This window comes from Leptodactylus fuscus, chromosome 2, assembly GCF_031893055.1.
Source record: "Leptodactylus fuscus isolate aLepFus1 chromosome 2, aLepFus1.hap2, whole genome shotgun sequence".
Lineage (NCBI taxonomy): Eukaryota > Metazoa > Chordata > Amphibia > Anura > Leptodactylidae > Leptodactylus > Leptodactylus fuscus.
The window spans coordinates 196,995,431-197,019,778 of NC_134266.1; the positions used below are offsets into that span (position 1 = coordinate 196,995,431).

The 24,348-nt window shown below is 46.5% G+C and overlaps 2 protein-coding genes across 5 annotated transcripts in view; one reads left to right on the forward strand and one right to left on the reverse strand.

The window, feature by feature from the left end:
- The window catches only part of NDFIP2 (Nedd4 family interacting protein 2), an 85,701-nt gene extending 80,196 nt beyond the window's left edge, over positions 1-5,505 (reverse strand). For both annotated transcript variants that reach the window (XM_075265400.1, XM_075265399.1), the window contains exon 1: positions 5,277-5,505. In XM_075265400.1, the coding sequence (XP_075121501.1) occupies positions 5,277-5,318 (42 nt within the window). In that variant the 5' untranslated portion in view covers positions 5,319-5,505. The remainder of the gene's footprint in view (positions 1-5,276) is intronic.
- A 17,597-nt stretch (positions 5,506-23,102) lies between these two features.
- The window catches only part of RBM26 (RNA binding motif protein 26), a 57,247-nt gene continuing 56,001 nt past the window's right edge, over positions 23,103-24,348 (forward strand). For all 3 annotated transcript variants that reach the window (XM_075265392.1, XM_075265393.1, XM_075265394.1), the window contains exon 1: positions 23,103-23,416. In XM_075265392.1, the coding sequence (XP_075121493.1) occupies positions 23,358-23,416 (59 nt within the window). In that variant the 5' untranslated portion in view covers positions 23,103-23,357. The remainder of the gene's footprint in view (positions 23,417-24,348) is intronic.

Sequence of the window (24,348 nt, forward strand, 5' to 3'; positions counted from 1 at the left end):
CTGTATTGTTAGTATATACAAATATAGCAACTGCCAAAAGGGGTTGGGGGACACTTCAAATGGCTTTATCTAACGATAAAATAGAGAAATTGTTGGGAATGTAGAAAATGAACCAGTCATGAAGTGGTTAAAGTATGTATATAGAAATCTGAATAAATGGCAGTTCTAATATATTTTAGGAATTGCTTCCTTTAGCCATGAAAACGAACTATAAGACGCACTGGACTATAAGACGGTTTTAAGGTTTTAGAGGAGGAAAATAGGGAAAAAAAATTTTGAAGCAAAAACTGGTAAAATATTTAATATATGGGAGTTGTAGTTTTGCAACAGCTGCAAGGCCACATTGACAGGTGACCCTGCAGCTGTACGGGGACGCATAGAGTGTTTTTTTTTGCGGGTCCAGAAGTACTTTTTAGTTATACCATTTTGGGGACTATCTATTGCTTAGATCACCTTTTATTGAAAAAAAAACCCGGTGGTTTATTATATATGATTTTCTACTTTTATATATATATTCTAGGGACAGGAGGTGATTTATAACTTTTATTTATTTCATATTTTTATTTTATATTTTTAAAGCTTTTTTTTTTTTTTTTTTTTAAACTATTTTATTCCCCCCCCCGGGGCTTGAACCTGCAGTCACTTGATTGCAAGTCCCATAGAGACCAGCCGCAATACTAATACAGCAGTGACAGGCCCGGGAGCCTCAGTAGGCTCCCGGCTGTCACCCGAACAGGTTGGCTCCTGCGATATCGCCGCGCAGGAGCCGGCCTGCAACTCTACAGGTACGGGGCCGGTGGGGACCGGCCCCGGGGGAGAAGAGGCCGCTGATACAGACTGCAGACCCGGCATCCGCTGTACTAGAGAGGCGGATGCCGGGGAGGGATAGACGCCGGGGCCTGAGACATCGCTGCCCTGCCCTGCATGAAGCCAGCGGCGGGGGGGACGGAGGAGCTGCTGCTGGCTTCATTCAGGGCAGAGGAGCGCAGCGATGTCGCATGCCCCGGCACCTGTAATGGCGTCTATCACTTGCCGGCTTCCGCCTCTCTATTACAGCGGATGCCAGGCGCCACATTCGGCCTATAAGACGCACCCTTCTTTTCCCCAAAAATTTGGGGGAAAAAAAGTGCGTCTTATAGTCCGAAAAATACGGTAACTCATTTCTACAATTGCATAATAATACATAATAATACACTAAAGAACCATGGGCAACACCCTAAGTTATAGATAAATGACAGTTCAAAGTCTAGCTAGGTTCACAGAGCAGAAAGGTCAAGGCAGTCTTCTGCCAAATTCTGGCCCTGTGGATACTGCATCAGAAAGTTGAAGCTGTGCTCTGTGATTTAGCCCCAGACACAATGGGGTTAATCTGAGTGAACTTCATGCCAGGAGTTCTGCAGTTGAATCGGCCACAAAATCCTCGTCTTATTCCAGCGTTGGGAAGACAGAAGTGCCTGAAAACAATAAGAGGCAGATTCTGGATGGTGGATTCCAAATCAAAATCTGCTCCAAATTCCTCCATGTGAACGTCCCTTCATTCTGCAAATCTCTTCATTATATTCACCTGGGTTATGTCCTCTTATCCGTAACAGGACAGTGACAAAAACTGAAATAAGTCTTCTAAGCCTAGAGGCTTTGGTATATACATGGACGTTATTCGACCTCATACAAATATACCCTTCTTGTAGCTTTACGGGTGGATTAATTTTTTGGAAAAATGCCATGCAGTCTATTGCGCCAAGGTCAGGAGTAGCTTCAAAAGGAATAGGAAAATATAAAGGAAAATCTTAGGTTATATTCACACGACCACAGGAAAAACCATTAGGGGCCATTCACACGGAGGAAAATGGTGAGGAATTTGGTGTGGAATTAAAGAATCTGCAGAAAAAGGAACCCTGTGAAATCAATGGGAGGCTTAAAAGTAACCAAAATCAATAGTCAGCTCAATTAATTGAAGTCAATTTGCAGAAATTAATAAGTTCAATTATTTGTCATCCATGACACCCTGGGTCACATTGCCATTGGTATGTCACTAACTGTACGCTATCCAGGGTAACAGGGTGGATAATCTGTGAATAACCAAAACCAAAAATCAGGGCCATGGCTGGCATGTAAGCAGGGAACGGGGGCAAATAACTGTGTAAATCAATCATGATTTTAATTTAGGTCGCCCAACATTAACAAGCTACTACTATTAAAAACGCTGCATTTTCTACTTTGTTTTTTAAAAAAAATTTTTTAATAAAATGTTATTCACTGGGACAGCACTGTAAAACGCAACATTTTTTTCTTCTGCATTTCCACAAAAAGCCATTAGCCTAACGGTGACCAAACAGAAGTCACAACATACAGACTTGAATAGGTACAATGAAATACAGTAAGGGCTCTTGGGTTCTAGTATAGCATACAAGGTGCTGGTCTCAGTTGAGCTGTGGATTGGGGTCCAGGAGGTCTATCCCAAGAGCTGGACTGTACACCCAGTTACTATATGATATCCAGAGCACTGTTGTACTTTTACACTCGCACACCACCTCCTCACCTCGCCCTCTCTCTGTAGGTGTCCCCCAAGGCTCCGTCCTAGGACCCCTCCTGTTCTCCATCTACACCCTTGGCCTGGGCCAACTCATAGAATCTCATGGCTTTCAGTACCACTGCTATGCCGATGACACCCAAATCTACATCTCTGGACCAGACATTACCTCCCTGCTGACCAGAGTTCCAGATTGTTTAGCGGCCATAGCCTACTTCCTCTCCTCCCGCTTTCTCAAACTCAACATGGAGAAAACAGGAGTTCATCATCTTCACCCCACCCCGTATGGCCCCTCCACCTGACTAATCTATCAAAGTTAACGGAACCACAATTACCCCTGTCTCACAGGCCCGATGCCTTGGGGTAACCCTGGACTCTGAACTATCCTTCAAGCCACATATCCAAGCCCTCAACACCTCCTGCCGCCTCCAGCTCAAGAACATCCACCGAATTCGCCCCTTCCTCACCCAGGAAACTACCAAGATGCTCGTCCAGGCCCTCATAATCTCCCGCCTAGACTACTGCAACACCCTTCTCCATGGACTCTCAGCAAACGCCCCCCCCCCCCTCCAGTCCACCTTAAACTGTGCTGCTCGTTTATTCACCTCACGCCCCGATCTTCATCGGCCGCTCCCCTCTGCCAGTCCCTCTACTGGCTACCCATAGCCCAGTGAATTGAATTCAAGCTACTAACGCTAACATACAAAGCCATCCACATCCTGTCCCCTCCATATATCTCCAACCTAACCCCCCGCTACCTGTCCACACATAACCTCAGATCCTCCAATGACCTCCTACTCCGCTCTGCCCTCATCCACTCCTCACACAATTGTCTCCAAGATTTCTCCTGTGCATCCCCCATACTCTGGAACTCCTTACCAAGACACATAAGACTGACCCCCACAATCACAGGCTTTAAGAAGGCCCTGAAGACTCACCTATTCAGGAAGGCCTACAACCTCCAATAACACTATCACCACACTGCCATCTGAACTGTCTCCCCCCTCATCTTCTGTCTCTACCCCCCTTCCCACATAGATTGTAAGCCCTCGCGGGCAGGGCACTCTACCCCACTGTGCCTGTCGGTCATTGTTAGTATATCTGCCTGTATATTCTGTGTACTGTATGTAACCCCCAAATGTAAAGCACCATGGAATTAATGGTGCTATATAAATAAACAATAATAATAATAATAATACAGTATGTCTAGAATGCACTGAAATGATAGAATTTGTGACTAAAGGGCAAGTTACCCAAGTAAGCACTGAAGTGCTGAGTCTCTGAGACTTTAACGCTAAATTTGTTAGGCAGAAAATTTGAAGCAGATTGTGGAAGACAATTTTGATGCATCTGCACCCAAATCAGCGTAAAGAGGAGCTTTATTTTTATTTTCTTTACTTAGCTTACTTGTACAGTTCCATCATATTCCTCAGTGCTTTGACAGATCTTATCCTTTCATGTCTTCTGGCACCCACAGTATTATATACTGCTAGAAAGCTGACAGTGCGCTGAATTCAGCACCGTCAGTTTTCCCAATGTGTGCCCGGGGGCGTTCTTTACCACCCAGAGATGACGCTAGGCAGTAAGGCCTGCCCTTTTGACAATGGAGAGATATTGGCACCAGTATCCTCAGCACCCGGGGGACGTAGTATCAAAGCTGAATTCAGGGCACTGTCAGCTTTCCAGCAGTATATGAAACAACTATTGCCAGGGGATGTGAAAGGTCATCTTTAAAATAAAAAAAAAAAATCTGAACCAATATCTGCCATGTCAATTCTACTTGAAGAATCCGTCTTAGATTTCTCCTTAATTTGCGTCCGTCTGACTTCCACATTGGAATACTGAAGTAAAGCGTCCGCTCTCCGCTGCTCACTAGGCCAGGGTGAATCTCGTGAGGCCAGTTCTGCACCTGAATCAGTAAGATTGAGCGGGACGCTTGTGTTTGTGAGTCCTACTGTGATCTCTGCCTCCCATTGAAAACTAAATCAGCCTCAGATTCCACTGTGTGAACATAGCATAGGACAATAAAAACAAACTAGCAGGAAAAAAAAAAATCTGCCTCTGCCTCCCATTAAAATGAATAGGTAGCAGATTTCAGGCAGAATTTGGTGCTGATATTTGGCGCCCGGGCTTCAGTAAATGTAGAGACCTATGTACCCCAATATCACATACAACAAAGCCAATGGTGCCATGTACAGAACGTCACCTCCACTCCAGTGCCCGCCTATGATCCCCTATGCCCCTTACATTGGGTATAGGTACTGGTACTAGCTGACTTGCTTTGACCATGGCTGATTGGCTCATCTCTAGCTACATCCTTATGGCTCCGTACAAGAGCTGAGAGACCCCCCCAGGGACATTGTCATCCATGCAGAATAGACAGCACTACAATCAGACTATCATGTATAACTAGTGTCATTAGCCAACAACACAAAAGCCAGGCAGGCTGAAACAAGGCACAGAACAGTGGGTATGACTAGATGGCAAGGCCTGGCCGGTCCGGAGAGCTCCACACACCCTCCATGTTCATGATGACAATGTCTCTAGCAGGGTGTCATCTCCAGCCCCGGCTCCCATCAGGCCGGCAGGTAATGGTAAACAGCTCAGCCCCACAGTGAGAGGACAATGGCAGGAGCGCAGTGCAGAGGCCCACTGCAATGCATCACAGTCTCCACACCAATCCCCCGTGACATCACGCCTCACATGACGTCACAGCCGCACGTCACTAGTCGTCCAGGTGACTTACCACTTGGTATCGGTTGGCAGCCTGAAGGTACTGATGATCCATGACCTCGGGAGCAGCGCCCAGCAGAGCCCGGAGCCGGCCGTGTGTCGCTTCCTGCGCCTTACCGTCTGGTTTCCTGTGTGCGGGCTGAGGCGCTTCCTCTTTCTATATGTCACCTGTAGTCCCAATATATTGTCTATGGCACCGCACTGGGAACCTCCGATAAGGTCTGCACCACCTACCGCCCCCGTGTTACCTACAGCGCCACCCCCTGGGCGTGGCCAGGCTCATAGGGGGCGTGGCTTCACGTTACTATGGTTTTTGCGGAAAAACGGGAAACTCCGTAGACTACGTCATAAGTATGTGTGTACAGAGTACATAGAGCAGGGCGCACTGCTGCGTGCACTCAGTGGGCTAGGAGTTGTAGCTGCATTCGTGGAGAGGCCGATCTGATTGCCCGGGGCAACTACTCCACTTTTCTTTTGCACCAGTTTTGATAGTTACAATTCCCAGCATTGTTTTGCAGCCTGTTTTGCTTCTCTACGTTGTCATTGCACTGGGATAGGTGAACTGCAATGAATAAAACTATATCTGTTTACACTTGATATCCAGCACTTTATAGGCATTGTCCTGGATTAAACGTGTATGTAGACAGCAACAGGGGAGGATGTAAGGAATAAGAGCCTATAGTCACTCTATGCTCAGCGCAGGGGCGTAACTACCAAGGAGGCAGCGGAGGCGGCTGCCACAGGGCCCGGGCCATTAGGAGGCCCGGTGACAGCCGCTACCGCTGCGTTTTTTGTTTTTTTTTTTAATAGGCCGTTACGGGCCCTATTTACTTGCCGATCCTGGCTGGGCCGAGATCGGTAAGTGACCCCGCGGGCCCCACAAAGACTATCATTATACTCAGGGGTCTTTGCAGACCCCCAAGTATAATGACCGGAGGCCCGGGAGAGGTAAGGGAACGCAAAAATTACTGTTACTTACCTCTCCACGATCCTGCCAGACCTCCGTCCTACTTGTCTGACTTCTCTGACGTCACATGAACCTGGCCTGCTTCCCAGGTCATGTGACGTCCGACATCATAGAAGAAGGACGGCAGCGGAGAAGACAGCATAGGAGCCGGGGGACAGGTAAGTAACAGTAATTTTTTATGTTTTTATTCCCCCGAGTCTCCAATTATTATACTCTGAAAAGACCCCAGAGTATAATAATTATTTATGGGTGTCCACTATGGGCTATAATACTGTGTGCAGGGGCCACTATGGGGGATAATACTGTGTGCAGGGGCCACTATGGGGGATAATACTGTGTGCAGGGGCCACTATGGGGGATAATACTGTGTGCAGGGGCCACTATGGGGGATAATACTGTGTGCAGGGGCCACTATGGGGGATAATACTGTGTGCAGGGGTCACTATGGGGCATAATACTGTGTGCAGGGGCCACTATGGGACATAATACTGTGTGCAGGGGCCACTATGGGACATAATACTGTCTGCAGGGGACACTATGGGGCATAATACTGTGTGCAGGAGCCACTATGGGGGATAATACTGTGTGCAGGGGACACTATGGGGGATAATACTGTGTGTAGGGGCCACTGTGAGGGATAATACTGTGTGCAGGGGCCACTATGGGACATAATACTGTGTGCAGTGGACACTATTGGGGATAATACTGTGTGTAGGGGCCACTGTGGGGCATACTAGTATGTGCAGGGGACACTATGGGCTATAATACTGTTTGCAGGGGCCCCTATGGGCTATAATACTGTGTGAAGGCCACTATGGGGACATAATACTGTGTGCAGGGCTTACTAAGGGACATAATTGAGTGCGGAGGAGGGGGTCGGTCGAGGTCTTCGGTGTCGGTTGAGGGGGGGCCATGTCAAAAGTTCGCCACGGGGCCCCCCCATTCCTAGTTACGCCACTGGCTCAGCGTCATTCCTACATCGCAGCTCCTGTCACTGTATACAGAGGCTGCAGTGGTGAATGCAACAACAAGAACAATCACTGGCCTCAGCGCCCTTCACAACAGCTGCAACGATCGTATGAATAGGATCAGTGGTGTAACTAAAGTCTTGTGGGCCCGGGTGAAAAATTTTGTCCAGGGCCCCCTACCTCATTCCTACAGCAAATTCTTGACAGTGACATACCTCCCAACCATCCCGATTTCCGCGGGACATTCACGACTTCGGTGACGTGTCTCGCGGTCCCGGTTGGATGGAGGTATGTCCCGATTTCAGAGGACGCAGATCTGAGTTGAACACATAAGCGGCTAAAGCAAGGAGCTGTCACAGCTCAGCTCCTTGCTTCGCCGCTGCACTCCGGCTAGTGGCTGTGATGACGTCACATCGCGCCTACAACTGTGTGCGAGAGAGAGAGGCGCGGAGAGAGCGGCGGGGGAGCGAGGAGAAGGTAAGTTTGATGTGTGCACTGAGGTGAAACTGGGGGCAGATGAAGGAGAGGACGGCATGACACTGGCGGCAGAGATGGGGGACATGAATCTGGGGGCAGAGATGGGAGGACATGAATCTGGGGGCAGAGATGGGGGGGACATGAATCTGGGGGAAGAGATGGAGGGGACATGAATCTGGGGGCAGAGATGGAGGGGATATGAATCTGGGGAAGAGATGGAGGGGACATGAATCTGGGGGCAGAGATGGAGGGGACATGAATCTGGGGGCAGAAATGGAGGGGGCATGAATCTGGGGGCAGAGATGTGGGGGCATGAATCTGGGGGCAGAGATGGAGGGGACATGAATCTGGGGACAGAGATGTGGGGACATTAATCTGGGGGCAGAGATGGGGGGACATGAATCTGGGGGAAGAGATAGGACATGAATCTGGTGGCAGAGATGGAGGGGACATGAATCTGGGGGCAGAGATGGGGGACATGAATCTGGGGGCAGAGATGGGGGGATATGAATCTGGGGGCAGAGATGGGGGGGACATGAATCTGGGGGAAGAGATGGAGGGGACATGAATCTGGGGGCAGAGATGGAGGGGATATGAATCTGGGGAAGAGATGGAGGGGACATGAATCTGGGGGCAGAGATGGAGGGGACATGAATCTGGGGGCAGAGATGGAGGGGGCATGAATCTGGGGGCAGAGATGTGGGGGCATGAATCTGGGGGCAGAGATGGAGGGGACATGAATCTGGGGACAGAGATGTGGGGACATTAATCTGGGGGCAGAGATGGGGGGACATGAATCTGGGGGAAGAGATAGGACATGAATCTGGTGGCAGAGATGGAGGGGACATGAATCTGGGGGCAGAGATGGGGGACATGAATCTGGGGGCAGAGATGGGGGGATATGAATCTGGGGGCAGAGATGGGGGGGACATGAATCTGGGGGAAGAGATGGGGGGACATGAATCTGGGGGCAGAGATGGAGGGAACATGAATCTGGGGGCAGAGATGAAGGGGACATAAATCTGGGGGCAGAGATGGGGGGACATGAAACTGGGACAGAGATGGGGGCAGGAATCTGTGGGTAGAGATGGGGGACATGAAACTGTGGGCAGAAATGGGGGACATGAATCTGGGGACAGAGATGGAGGGGACATGAAACTGGGGGCAGAGCTGGAGGATGGACATGAAACTGGGGGCAGATGAAAGGTGTATATGAAACTGGGGGAGAGATAGAGGGGGGACATATAATTTATGGGTGACTGTAGGAGGATTATACTGTGTGGGAGCACATGAAAAATGAATGAGAATGGGCGGAGCCAACATAAAAATGGGTGGAGCTAAATTTGCCACGGCGCACATTTTGTCCCCTCTTTCTACTTTTCAAAAGTTGGGAGGTATGGCGTAGGTGACGCCGCGCTCCGCCGCTATCTGCTAAGGTGTTTGGTGGAGGCACGCTAGGTTCAGGATCCTCAATTACTTCCTCTGTGACGGGTGTGTGGGTCTTCACCAAAGACTGCTTCATTAGCACTGATTCCCTGCCTCCGTCAGATGCAAATCAAATCACATAGGCTTTATGGGCACGTCCAAATAGATATTTGGCATTGCCAAAGCTAGTAAAGTGGGGGGGGAGTTGGAGTTGAGGGGGAGAGTATGGGGCGGGTGGGGGGTGGTGGCTGATTTGGGGTATAACAGTCCGTGGAGTCTTATCTTCCTCTTAGTTGGTGACAGCTGTATGGGGGGGGGGGCGTGATTTGGAGTATAACAGTCCGTGGAGTCTCATCTTCCTCTTAGTTGGTGACCGCTATATGGGGAGGTGGGGTGGGGTGGGTGGTTTGGGGTATAACAGTCCATGGAGTCTCATCTTCCTCTTGACAGCTGGACACGTATTGGGCAGCGATCTCCACAGTGGCCTCTTCTTCTCCCAGTAGGATGTAGAGTTTCCTCTTCTCGTCTGCAGATATGAAGTCTGGGATGTGGGCAGAGAAGAGAGTCTTTGGTAGTAGACAGCCCTCACAGCTGAGTATTTGGTGCAGTGTAGCAGGAAATGGGCCTCGTCTTCTAGAGCCCCCTGGTCACAGTACTGGCACAGTCTGTTCTTCCGTGGCTTGTACGTCTGCCTATGTCGCCCAGTCTCCATCTCCTGGTTGTGGACGCTCAGTCTGTACCGGCTCAGGGTCTGTCTGTGTTTTGGGTGGCGTATTCTCTCCAGGTAGGTGGCCATGGTGTAGTCCCTTTGCAGTGACTGGTACACAGTGAGTTTCTTGGAGTTATTTATTGTGCTTCTCCATTCCGTGATGTACCGCTCTCTGTCTCTTCAGAGCTTGCTTGGAACAGTGAGGCACTGGTGGCAACTTTTTGGGAAAGTCTTTCCAGTTGTATTAAAGATGACTGATAGGGATTTACCAACTTCTCTGATTGCTTTAATTATCTTAGCTTTTCACATAGACCTACATTTCAAAGTCTTCCAGAAAGATGCATGGAAAGAAAGGTTCCAAGACTTGCTCTTTCCTTTCAGAGGTTTCTTCAGTCTTCCATCCCTCCTGCAGCAAAAGAACCAATGCTGATGGAGCGAGTCAAGATTCTGATCAGGAGTGTTGGTGCAGACATACATACAATTTGTGCCTCTATGGGGGCGTTCACACTACCGTCGGTGTCCGATATGTAGTGTCCGCTCCTAGTGTCCGCTCAAAATCTGTCACGTGACACACGGACTAGATGTGTCCGTGACACCTGTCATTCACTTGAATAGGCATCGGGTGCATGCAGGGTTTTTCTGTCCGCTTGAGAAGTCGGACATCTTCTCTTGCGGACAGGGAAGGACGGGCACGGAGTGCAAAAGAACGCACCCGATGCCCATTCAAGTGAATGACAGGTGTCACGGACACATCTAGTGTCCGTGACAGATTTTGAGCGGACACTAGGAGCGGACACTACATGTCGGACACCGACGGTAGTGTGAACGCTCCCTAACATGGCAGTCATACTCACTTTCTGAAAAAATGCCCATTGAAGTTGAGAAGCTCCAGCACCTAATGTTGGTTAGAAAGACAACTCTAGGTAGAGATGATTGCTCTCTCAAACTCTTGACTCCAGTAACCCTGGTCCATGGCAAAGACAGCATCTCTCTTTCTGAGTATCTGGATTTTGGTTCTGTGGGCAATTTTATTCAACAGGAATTGATCATATTATCAGTTAACCACTATCCATTTGGAAAAACCGTTGCTGGTAGCCTTCAGTAATGGACATTTTCTACCTGAGCCAGTTCAGTTCATCCCAGAACTTCTCATCCTGCAAGTGGGTGTACTACACTTTTGCCTGCCTCAGTCAATTCGGTCATTATGGGCATGCCTTGGTTATGCCTACATGTTCCAGTCATTGCTTAGAATACAGGGAAAATGCTCTACTAAGGTCCTCGCTGCACCTCCAGTTACTTTACAGAAGTTTACCCATCTTCTCTGCCTATGTTTCATCTGGACCTGTCTGGTCCTTCCACACCAATATGCATCTTATGCAGATGTCTTCATCCCTGTCCCTAAACTGAAACTATGTCTGAATACATTGAGAAGAACCTGAGTTGGAGATGGATTCTTCTTATATTTTTCATTAAAAAAAATAGTGCCCTATGCCCAAGTATCGACTATTGTGAATTTAATAAAACAAATATGCGATTCTTCTTGATCTTCAAACTCTTTCACAGGATCCGCAGAGCTAAGTTGGACTTGCAAGCCACATATAATCTAATTCACATTTGTCATGGTGATGAATGGAACATCGCCTTCAACACCTGGGATAGCCACTATAAATACCTTGTAATGTCTCTTGGTGTCTGCAATGTTCCAGCAGTCTTCTAGGAATTTGTGAACAAGATCTTCAGATCTATGTATGTGTTGTTGTCTACCTGGACAACATTCTAATTTACTCATCTGAATTGTCTTCACATTAGAAGCATGTATGCCAAGTATTGTTTCAATGTCAAACTGGAGAAGTGGTAATTTGAAAAATATTGCCTGCCTTTCTTGAGATGTATTGCGTCAGATCACAGTCTACAGATTGACTCACTGCAATCCTCTATTGGCCTCATCCACAGGACCTATGTGCTATACAGAGGGTCATTGGGTTAGCCAATTTTCCATCGAGTTTGGTGGCCTACTCTCTCTCAAGATTTTGTGTCAGCCTGTAATAATTTTCCTCGTAACAAGTCCATGAAACTATAGAACTTAAATTCCACTGAGCTTATAAAAACATTTCTTCTTCACGCTCAACCTAAGAAGAGGGGACTTAAAGGGGTTGTCCTTGATATACAATTTTTGGCAAGGAGTCTGGGGAAGGTTAAAAAAACAAACAAACCATACTTACATATCCCTTGTGCTCCAGTGTTTCCCACCTGGATCAGTTCAGCAGCACTCAGGTCCTTCTTCCAACAAAAGTCCTTGCCTCACATGACCACTGAGGCCAATCAGTGGCCTCAGCAGCCTAAGGAAAAGTAGAAATCACTCACATACGGTAAGTCATCTGTGAAGTCCTGTATCTTTCCCTTAGGCTGTAGCAGGGCTGTTGTGGGTTTTACTTTTTTTTCACCTTCCCCTGCCTCCTTGCCAAAAACTGTATATCCTTTAAGAGGGGCAGGGATATGGTACTGTAATGCTGGCATTCTGCACTCTCCAGAGTGCTATTTAGTTTATCTCTGCTTCACACTGTGCGGTTCCTGTCTCTCTAATTTGCTTTGTACCTCTACTGCTAATGTTACCACCCCTTCTTGGATATCCAGTTCCAAGTTCTTGGATATCCAGTTCCCGCAGCCTACAGTTCCCTAACAACAACTAGGATGTCTGTGTCCCAGTGCGGACTGGTGCAATGACGTGGGGACATGTCGAGGAAAAATAACAATATAAAGGGGTATAATTAATATAAGGATCATTGTGCACAATTAGTTAATTAGTGGGCACTATAAAAAGAGTTGTCTAGAATTTTGTTTATGGGCTATCCTCAGGCCATAATTATCTGATTGGTGGAGGGGGTGACAGTAGGCCCCCACATGGATAAACCATTTGGGTGCTTACAGTCCCTAAACTACACAGAGCATGAAGACTGAAGTAGATAGCTCTATACACTGTATAGTGACTCAGTGGCATTACTGCAGCTCAGCGACCATTGACGTATAATTTTTTTAATGGAATTTGGTTTACAAGCTCCTAACTGTGCCTTGGACCCAGATGTGAACATATACTTAATATTGCACTGTATTGTGGTACTCCCAGGTAAACAAAAAATATGCTTATTGGTGATTAGTGGTTATGTCCATAGGACTTTAAGACTTCATCTCGCAATACACTGCCTCATAAAACATAAGCCATCCATCTAACTGACCCAGTTACAAGAGTCCATGCACATGCAGTATTACATCTGTATGATGTTCAGAAAATATACTGTATAGAACATGCTTACATCCATAGGTGCCATCTAGACGCTGGTCTACAGGAGTCTTGGGAGCAGTGGCGTAACTACCGCCATAGCAGCAGAGGCAGATGCCACAGGGCCCGGGACATTAGGGGCCCGGTGACAGCCGCTACCGCTGCTATCAATATATACTCAGGGGCCTTTTCGGACCCCCGAGCAGGGGCGTAACTACTGTGTTAGCAGGGGTAGCGGCTGCCACAGGGCTCTGGACATTAGGGGGCCCGGTGACAGCCGCTACCCCTGCTACCCCCGCTCTTATAACAGACAAACTGTTGTAACTGCGATAAGAGCGGGGAAAGCTTGTGCTGAAGGACCTTGTGTGACGTCAGCCGTCACATGACTAGGTGGGCGTGTCTTTATAGCCCGTTCAGTCCTGGAAGAAATGAAGAGGAGAGATGTGGTGCTAGGTACTGAAGGGGAGGGGGAATGTGAGATGCAGGATGGAGAGTGTCTATCTGTGTGTGAGTGTGTATGTATGTGTGGTGTGGAGGAGGGGAGAGGACAGTGTCCTGATATCTGTGTATTAGGAGGAGGGGGAGGTCAGTGTCAGTAGATGGATCAGTACTCTACACATAGTTTGTATTCAGACTTGCCTGCAATTGCTGTTACTAATGACTGTCTAATAGTAGTCAGGGGGCGCTCTGTGTATTGTATTGTACTGAAGGGGAGGGGGATGTGAGATGCAGGATGGAGAGTGTATGTCTGTATGTGAGTGTGTATGTATGCGTGGTGTGGAGGAATTGAGGAGCAACAGTAACCTAGGCGCAGAGATGGAGGGGAGGACATGAAAATGGCGGTAGAGATGAGGGGTGCATGAAACTGGGGGCAGATGGAGGAAGGACATGAAACTGGGGGCAGATAGATGGAGGGTTGGCATGAAATGTCATGTGATATCAGTGTGTTATTAAAGATGGCCAACACCATCAAAGACTGCAGCGGAGCCGGAGACAGGTAAGTAACTTTTTTTTTATGTCTGTATCTCCCCTCGGTCTCCGATTATTATACTCTGGGGTCTGAAAATACCCCAGTGTATAATAATTGTTCACGGGTGTTCATTATGGGGCATAATCCCGTGTGCAGGGGCCACAATGGGGTATAATACTGTGTGCAGGGGCCACAATGGGGTATAATATTGCATGCAGGGGCCACTGAGGGACATAATAGAGCGCACAAGAATGTGGGGGGGGGGGGGGTCGGTCGGTCAAGGTCTTTGGTGTTGATCAGGAAGGGGGGGGGGGCATGTCAAAAGTTTGCCACGGGGCCCCACCATTCCTAGTTATGCCACTGCTTGGGAGGGAGTATCCATATCAATATATCAGAAATCTAATCTAGATGGAGATACCAAAATACATGTGGTACTTACTGAGGTTATTGCTTGTACAATAAGTTAGTCTCTCAGAAAATACACTGTGCAAAGGTTGTGTTAGGGCTAGTTCACACGTGAGTATAAGGGGAGGTTTTTGACAGCGGATTTCGCGTCCAAAACCTCCCCTTATAATGGTGGTCTATGGAGACCGCCGGGCTTCTGTTCTCCTCTAGCGGCGAGCTGCTGCTAGCGGAGAAAAGAAAGGACATGTCCTTTCTTCAGGCGGAAGCCGCGCAGGCTCAGCCGCGCGGCTTCCGCCCCCGGCAGCTCCCTCCTATGTCGGCTCATTCATTTGAGCCGACAGCAGAGGGTTAAGCCGCGACAGTGATGGTCGCGGCGGGCGGGTTTTGACAAGAGAGAGACGCGGCTCGCCGCGTCTCTCTCTGTGTCAAAACCCGCGCGGGCAGTTCACGTGTGAACTAGCCCTTAGAGGTGTTAAAAAATTGAGCAAATTAAGACTTTTTCAGTTAAGACCTTTGCTTTCAAAAACCTTTGCAGAGTATTGTATATTTATTATTGTATTTTTATTAATATATAGTTATTGTATTATCATGCATTGTTTTAGTTTTCTGGCTGTGCCACAGCAATGAGCATTCTTTATTATAATAAGTTTCTATACATGACCACAAGTTATTGGCTAAAGTACATAGTGAAGTGCTTGATCGATATAATAAAGGTTCTTCACCTCTGACATTTGCTTTCCACTCATTGAGGCAATGCTGAAATTGAATCATAGCCGCTGGTTTCAGGTAACATCTGAACTTCCTTGTGACATTTTAAACTGATTCCCGTCACTTCAAGTTGGATCCATCACATTGAGATTATATATCACTTTTGAAAGAGAACACAGGACCCTCAATGTGTTTCTAAATTTATAGTCCATTTCATCAACATCATCCTGGGCAATTCTATTTTTAGTTGAACGGAATATTTGTGTATTGAGGCTCAGACATAGGGGTCAACCAAATGTAAGAAGATTATATCCCTTTACACTAGACAAGTCTTCGAATCATCAACAAACTGGAGCTCATAGTACTTTCTGCTGAAAAGCAGAGACAAGAATGCATAAAGCTTTCACTATATAAGTGTTTTGTGCATGCAACGGGCAAGCAGAAAGGGAAGTTTGCAAGGTACAGCTTCAACCAATAGCTGCAGAGCGGGACATGATATTAGAGAAGAGGGCAGCAGTTTGGCAACTTCTCTTGTACAGGTCAATAACATACAACCATTTTCTTTTTGCTTGGAGTGTATAGCAGGGGTAGGAAAGTCAGCTGAGAAAATGGCTGCACAAAGAAATAATTTGAAGTTGAGGGACGCATGCCTTATGTTGGCCCCGTACAATAAAATGATCCTACCAGTTGTCCCCCACACTGTATCTACTATATAGAGGCGGGGCCCCTCATAAAGAGGTGACTATTAGTATAGTATATACCTCTCTGCTCACCGGTCGTGTTTTTCCCCCCGCAGGAAGAAGTGGGAGGGGCCAGGGAGTGGAGAGGTACGCACTTGTGTTTCCTGCCGTTTGTAGGCCTACAGCCTACAATTTGGAAAGTGGTATGCCAGGAAACCTATAGCTCCCTGTCAGTTTCAGCAATTCTGCAGTGCTGCTATATTTTTAAAAACCAGATCGATAGAATTGGGGAGATCTGGTTGCACACCACCCCTTGCTGCAAATGAAAGACTCATGGGCCACATGCTTGAGACCCCTGGTGTAAAGGATCTGTAGTCTGCACAGAGCACCTTGGATACTTGCATTGAGAGACTAGACTTATGGGACAAAATAAAAGTCACTACATATAAATATCCAAATCCTGACTGTGTTTTCAACCAATGATATATCTGGCAATAATAAACCTAAGTGGGCTAAAAGGTATTTAAAAGAATCCGCCCTGGATTGGTTGGCCAGGAGGAATGGCAATGGAAAGCACTAAGTCAACTCCCTAGTAGCCAAAGGAACAAAAGCACTGGCTGGACGGACACACAGCAACGGATCCTCAGTTGTGCAGCAACAACAAGTGCATAGGATCACAACTGAACACGCCTCATGTGCCGCAGCATGTGAGAGGAGGGTGGTGCAGTGGCCCAAACTGGCAAAGGTATTACATATTGTATATACTGTATAGTTTTGCAGCATTCCTATTTTTTACCCCTTTTCAGTGAGAGACTTACTTTGTAGAGGAGTTTTGTCCAGGCCAATTGTTGGCAGGGTGAGGGAAAGAGACTCTGAGTTTCCACAGTAGCTTAGTCTCCTCAGGGAAGTGAAGTTGACACCATGGATAGAGCCCATTGCCATACTCCTGAGCAGAGTAGTGTGGTAGAGAACTTATCAGGGCACTATCCCAGCATTATCCTTGCTGCAGTCCTGAGACAGGGGCAAATTTGCTTTCTTAATTTAAACAGAAAAAAGGGGCACAGAGTGTCGGGTAAATATATAGTGTTGGGTTAATATATATGTAACACAACTGTATTAATGGGCTTCTCACCTTAAGTTGTGATTAGTGACAACAACAACTATGTGTCAGTGTAATACATTATAACAAGGATTATAATAAGGGTGCCGCTATAGAGTCAACATGGAAGATTAGGCCAAGAGTAGACCATCAGAAAAGCAAGATGTCTGGGCTTACCCATTGTTCTAGTCAAGGTCCTTTATTTATGTCCTCTGCCTGCCAAGTCCATCAGGAGGGTTTGTGACTCAGGTAACAGAAATTATCTTTGAAATTATGTAAATTTAGAAGGCCATCTACTCCTTATTTTAAAATTTAAGAATCTGTGGCTGGATTATATGTTATTCTGACATAAGTATCAACTTTTCAAGTGGGACCCCACTATAAATAGCCATGTGTTGCTATGTGAAGTGTTATATACACTTCGTAAAGTGGTGTACACCCCTAAGCACATTGTCTGGGTAGACATGAATAAAGATCCTTGATTGGAACAGAATTTGATATCAGATTCCCAGGGAAGAAAGCGCCAGGTTGGAAGATTATTTGAGATTTATCAGAGCCTCACAGCTTGGGTCCTGCAGTACACAGGTAGACAGGATACCAATTGGTACTTACTCATTCACAGACACCATATATATCAGGAGAGACAAAGTATGGTATTACTTGGAAAAGAGTTATCAGGCACTGGGCTTAACATATATCACAGGGCATCCCTTTGCTAAGGGAAACCATTACCAGACCAGGCTCAGTACTGTCATCTACAGTAGAAGTCTCATTGTACTACTATCTGGCAAGCTGCACTGATTTCTGTTTACTCAGTAAATTACATATACTGGTTCAAAGGCACCTACTGTCTCAGTTATTCCTGCAACCACCATCAAGGGCTTTTCCAACCACCCTCATCGATCTCAGGAAAGGAGAAGACTCCCCACAACTAGAAGCGCCCCGGAGGAACTATTGCATCGCAGGTCTACCTCAACATTGCCGCAAATTGGGAGGTTCGTTGAAGGGTTCAGTTGAGTGTCCTTGGTATACCATTGACAACCCCTGCTACTATGCTCATCCTCTGATTCTCTCCAGTGAGTTGAATGTGGCACTATTATTTAACAAATTAAGCACATGGACCTTTAAAGAAAAAGCATTAAAGGGGTTTTCCAAGCAAAAAATTATTTTTGATAAAAGGTCAGTTAGTGCTATTAATAGGTTAATAAGTGCACCTAAACACCTTTAGCAATGCTTTGAGCGATTTCTGGGTTGGTTTTTTTTTGCGAACTCCTGGCATCTTCTGCATTTGTTTACATGATTATCTTCCTGTTCTGTTTTCTTACAACTACCATGATGCCTTGGGCCATTCAGAACTGATTCACAACACCTCACTCTTTCACTCCTTTTTTCACTCTTACCCCCTCCGTTTCCCAAGATAGCCTGCCCACTACTCGCCTTTCCTAGCTAACTCCCCACCCAATCATACTTACCTCTCGTCTGAAAAGGACCTTTTGGGCAGCGACATCACTTCATCTGGGCACTCCGGCTCTATTGCGCAGGAGTGGTCGGCTATCAGATGTCAAGACGAGGAGGTGCTGGCTGGTTGGACGGAAGAAGTGAGGTTCCGTGCCTAGAAGATCTGGACCAAAAGACAGGTAAGTATGATGGGGTGGTGGGGGTAGTGGCTTAGTATTGGTGACGTTGCATTTCCCTCCTTCCGGAAACAGAATATCACCGGAAAATCAGAAAATGTGGCTGGGACGGTCACATGACTGCTCCAGTGATTGAGATAATTATAGATTTTTGGTACAGTAAGTAATATAGAAGGTATGTAGGTTGGGGGTGTTTAGATTCTAAAGATCAATTTATCCCAGACAACCCCATTAATAGATCTATTATTTTCTATGAGGCTGTGGGCTGGCCATTAAAAAACATGTAGCACATAGCCTCTGCTCCAGTGAACCCTGCTGCCTTTGTTTATTTTTTTGTACCAACATATGACTTCTCCAGTCAATCACTGGATTAACAGGGATGTGCTATATATGTTAGCTGAGGCCATTGATACCAATACGGTACAATAATGCTCAAAGTATGAAGAATAAAATTTAATCCACTCTTGGCTTTGGCTAAAAAAACACTGCAGCAAAATCTGCAACAAAAACACAGATTTTCCACTATTTGTGAATTGCAGATAAGCAATGCCAAAGGTACATGATAAGCCTAAAAAATAAGTCCAATAGATGCCAGAATTCACTGAACATACATAGATTTGTTAAAGGGATTGTCCAGGCAAAATTGGACAGCCCCTTTAACTTTTAAATCAGTTAAATTTTTTTTTAAAAATGCATACTCACCTGTCCCCGATGCTACGGTGTCCTGGTTCTTCTGCTCCGGCGGCTTCTCCTGGGTCTCTTCTGGAGTTCCACTGAAGCCACTGATTGGCATCATCAGTCACGTGACCGATGAGGCCAATCAGCAGCTTCAGCAAACAGAAGGACCAGAACACGCTGAGAGGAGACCGGACCATTGAGGACAGTATGAGCAGTAGTTTTTTCATTGCCCCACATGATTTAAAATTTAAAAGGGTTATCCATTTTTGCCTGGACAACCCCTTTAAGTCCAGAACATGGTATAAAAGCATGCTCTAGCCATTCATATATTGTACATTCATTTGCACAGCACTTAGTACTATATATACTCTGCAGCAGGCATGATATATACCTTCTCCTATCTTAGAAACGTATTACTGTATTTAGGGCACTGGTTATTGATATGTAACAAAATTGCAAAATAACAAAAGTATTTTCCTCAAAATGATCAAACAAAATCCCTAAATAAACCCTCATGTACATATCATATCATACAATCATGTACTCAAAGTTTTAGTTCTTGTATTTTGCCCTCAAATAACCACTACAAAATCCTCAGAAAAAGTCTTCACCTTTCTATTGCTGAAGGCCCATGATATACAGTATTTATTTTGTTCCTTGTGATGCCCCCTGGTGGATTTAGGTAATGTATTGCAGTACCTTACAGTCTCCATAGTAGTAGTATCTTTAAAAATGTAGACCGCAAATGTGTCTATGAAACATTAGTTAAAGTTAAGATGATTCATTAAGATTAGTAAATTCAGAAAATTACTTTAGATTTGCCCAAAATTTGGCAAATAATAAAAACTTTTCAATATTGGACAGGTTTACAGCAGTTGTGAAATCCAGAGCTTATAATAATATACTGTATCTGTTAGGTTCACACCTGTGTTCAATGACTGTTCAGGGATTCCATCCCCCATTCTTGAAAAAAACCAAGAGAAAAGTCCTGTCAATAGGATTTCTCTCTCTGGTGGACCCCATCATAGTCCATGGGTCCACGGGTTTCCGCAGATTGGGTTTCTGTTTTTCGGGTTCCAAGCAGACCCTGAAGAATGGACAAAAATCCAAAACTGTGCCAATTTTTTTTTTCTAAGAGTTGAAATATTCTGACACCCGTAACTTCTTTATACTTCCATGTACGTGGATGCATAGGCCATCTTTTTTGGTGGGACCAGCTGTACTTTTTAGTTATACCATTTTGGGGAATTGCTATTGCTTTGATCACTTTTTATTCAAACAGTGAAAAAACGGTAGTTTGGCACTTGAATTTTTTTCCAGCTACAGCATTTACTGTACGGGAAAAATATTTTATAGATTTGTAGACCAGGCGTTTTCGGACACCTAATGCATATGTGTTTCACAGTATTTAAGTGCTTTTATATGTGTTCTAGGCAAAGGGGGGTAATTAACATTAAATATATATATATAAAAACAATCCGGTCTGTCAGCAACTTGTATGGATGGAAAATGTCCTTTTATGGGAAAAAGCAGCACACCTCGTATCGGTCCACACTGGGACCTTTCTCAAGTGCAAATAGAAACTATTGAATGACAGGCCTGGGAGTATTCACAGGCTTGATCCCGCTGTCCTGGTCTGTGGAAGGTATGTCCCATTTTCAACTCATCTGCATTTGGAGGACACAGGTGAGCTGAATACAATGATGCAGGAGCCGTGTTTGACAGCTCCTGCTTCACCACTGTGTTTCTCTGTGCTATGAAGCTGTAGGCGCGATGTGAAGATGTCGCGCACTTCGTGCATGCAGCTCTCTGAACACTCCGGAGAGGGAGACCTCAGACAGAGCAGCAGTATAATAAATGTTTTTTTGTTTTATAATAGGCCGCTACGGTAGCGGCCTATTTACTAACCTCCCCGGACCTGATCACTGCCACCCCCGCTTCCCCTTGTACTATAGGCCGCGGAGGCCAGCAGTGAATAGGGCCAGGCCGCGATCCCACTGCTGCTATTATTATACTCGGGGGTCTTTTCAGACCCCCGAGTATAATAATCGGAGCCCCAGGGGAGGTGAGGGAACAAAATAAACAATGTTACTTATCTCTCCGGTCTTAGCTGGCTTCGGGCCTATATGGTAATGCCCAGACGTCACGTGGTCTGGTATATTACCATATAGGCCCAAAGCCTGTGCCAGCAGTACCATATAGGCCCGAAGCCTGCTAGGATTAAAGAGGACCTTTCATGGGTTTTGGCAAAGGCAGTTCTATATACCGCTGGAACTATGGCCGCCGGCTGGCATGCACAGTTGGCTCTACTAGTGACGCACAGGCGTCGTAGGTGACGCCGCTGAATAAAGATGAGGAAAGAAGGGGAGGATCCAGCAGAAGATAGAGGCGTCGTAGGATCCTGTTCTCGAGCAGCAGTGGGGACGCCCTCATCGCATTTTCAGTGTTGGGGCCCGCCCCTATCGCTGCGAGAGAACTAATTTGCATACCGGTGCGGCGGAGCTCACATCTAAAGGTAAGAGATGAATAGCCTTTCTAAAGGCTATTCCGATATCTTATCCACAGAAAAAAGGTTTTTAATGGTAGAATCCCTTTAAAGAGGACCTTTCACCACTTTTGGGCACAGGCAGTGTTATATACTGCCAGAAAGCCGACAGTGCGCTGATTTCAGCGCACTGTCGGCTTTCCCGATCTGTGCCCGGTGTAAAGAGCTTACGGTGCCTCTGCTCACAGCGCTCGTCCATAGACGAGCATTATCAGGAGAGGGAGGGGGGAGTTCCTCCCCGCTCCACAGCACAGCGCGATTGGCGCCGCGAGGCAGAAGGACGTCTCTGGCTAATGGTCAGAAACTCCCTTCTGACCATAGAGCACTACGGTACCGGCACCGTAAGCTCTTTACACCGGGCACAGATCGGGAAAGCCGACAGTGCGCTGAAATCAGCGCACTGTCGGCTTTCCGGCAGTATATAACACTGCCTGTGCCCAAAAGTGGTGAAAGGTCCTCTTTAAGTATAATGCATTGGATGGGTGGGAGTAGTAGTGACATTCTGTTTGTGGAAACAGGGAAACGGAATGTCCCCGGAGTGGTCACATAATTGCTCCCCCAAGGATATGGGTAAAGTAGGAGAGGGTGTTTAGGTTAGTACAATTGTAGAGAAATTTGGAAGGACACTCACCCATATGCCCTTCCAAATTTCTCTACAATTGTACTATTTTCATGTTGCTTTTTCTGGTTGTTGAGCACCCCCACGGCTCTTGATACACAAAGTGTAGTCCACACATTTACCTCCAGTTTATTTGGATTCTATTTGTATATTCAGCAGTGCCATCCCATATCTTCGTTTTTTGTGTTTAGGTTAGTGTAGGGATTTATATTTATCCCTAACAACTCTTCACATTAACTGTCATTTTGATCAGGGGTGTTCAAACGTTTGCATCCCACTGCATCAACACACACATTATATATACATATGGCACTCATAAATAATATGCGTATATATTTATATATATTAAAGAAGCACAGCACTATAAAGGCAGGTGTAAAGCCAATAAATAGGGTGGCAAATCCTCAAACCATATGAAAAATAAATAAATTATATATATAAACTACATATATATATATATATATATATATATATATATATGACCATACTCCAGGATGCTCCCTATAGAGACTCGGCTGTAGCTTGTCCTGTAATGAGGGCACTAGACAGCAGTTTCTGAAAGCAGTTCCTGTAACCATCTCCGTCCCCCCAGCATCTAGTCACCTACACTACTACTCCAAGGCTTTCAGAATCAGCATTGCGCATGCGCACGTTTTTCCCCCCCGTGCGCGTTGGGAACGTAGTGACGCAATATTGTGGTGTCGCGATCTCTGGTGGCCGCCATCTTACAGTACAGGGCTCTACGGTGTGTTGGAGGGTTTACGGTTCATGGTAACGTGGCCGCTGTAGGGGGATAGGCCGGTTGTTGGTAGTACCGCAGCGGTTATCGGCCTGCACAGTACTACGAGGCGCTGCTCTGAGCCCGAGACGAGCAGGCCTGACCCCTGTACTACTGCTCCAGCTGCTCTCCGGCCCCAGGAGAGAGGCACAGCCATGATAATAGAGGACTTCGAGGCGTTGAAGCACTGGTTGTCAAAGACCTTGGAGCCCATGTAAGTGCTGCTGTGTGACTCTGAGGTGGGTAACGGGTTGTGCGCATGTCTGCTGCTCTCGGCCCCCCGGAGCCCGGTCCTACTCCACATAAGGTCTGTGTATGTGCACACTGAGGTTATAGGCTGCTGTAAGCACAGAGCCCTCCTTATTGCCTCTGCTGTTCTCTGTTAGCAGCCCATTCAGGTTGGTCAGTGATTGATTTTAGTCATGTGATTATTGAAGAGCAGTCAGGAAGCCCCTGCAGCCATATCTCACATAGCAGAAGCATTAACCCATGAATGACATGATCAGCAGTAATTCTTGGGCCCCCTACTTTAGGGGCTCTTTCATCACGGAGACCCTTTGGGCTGGTGATCAGCTGTAAATGTGGCCATTCATATGGAAGGGTTACTGTCAGTGAAGGTCAGGTCAAAATATGTTCTAGTCGCTCTTTATTACCAGCAGGAATTGTGCCCCAACCCTCCCCCTCTGTTAGTCTTACTAAAGGACTCTCCTGTGGTTGTCACTGCAGGGCTGCTAAATGCTCCTTGGATTTACAATATATGATGTGACCTGTTGCTGTGTGCCACCATTTGTAACAGTCACTCGTTTTCTAGTTGCCAGTTGAAATCTAGATTATGGGGAGAATGTCACTCCTTAAGGAGAGACCACCCATTAATTGAAATCTAGTAATGTAGTCTACAGTGGTGCACACAAACTAGGGGGGCCTAGTTCATATTCCTTATGCGGAGTGCCAATACATACGTCCCAGCATTTCTCAGAACAGAAAGGGGGACAGAATGTGCAGGACACACTGCGCGCCATGGCAAATTTAGCCCCAGCCACTTCTACTTTGACTTCACCCATGCTCATCCATTTTTCTTGTACCCCCCACAATATAATGCCCCTACAGTCACCCCCACATTACGTCATCCTCCATCTGGCCCAGTTT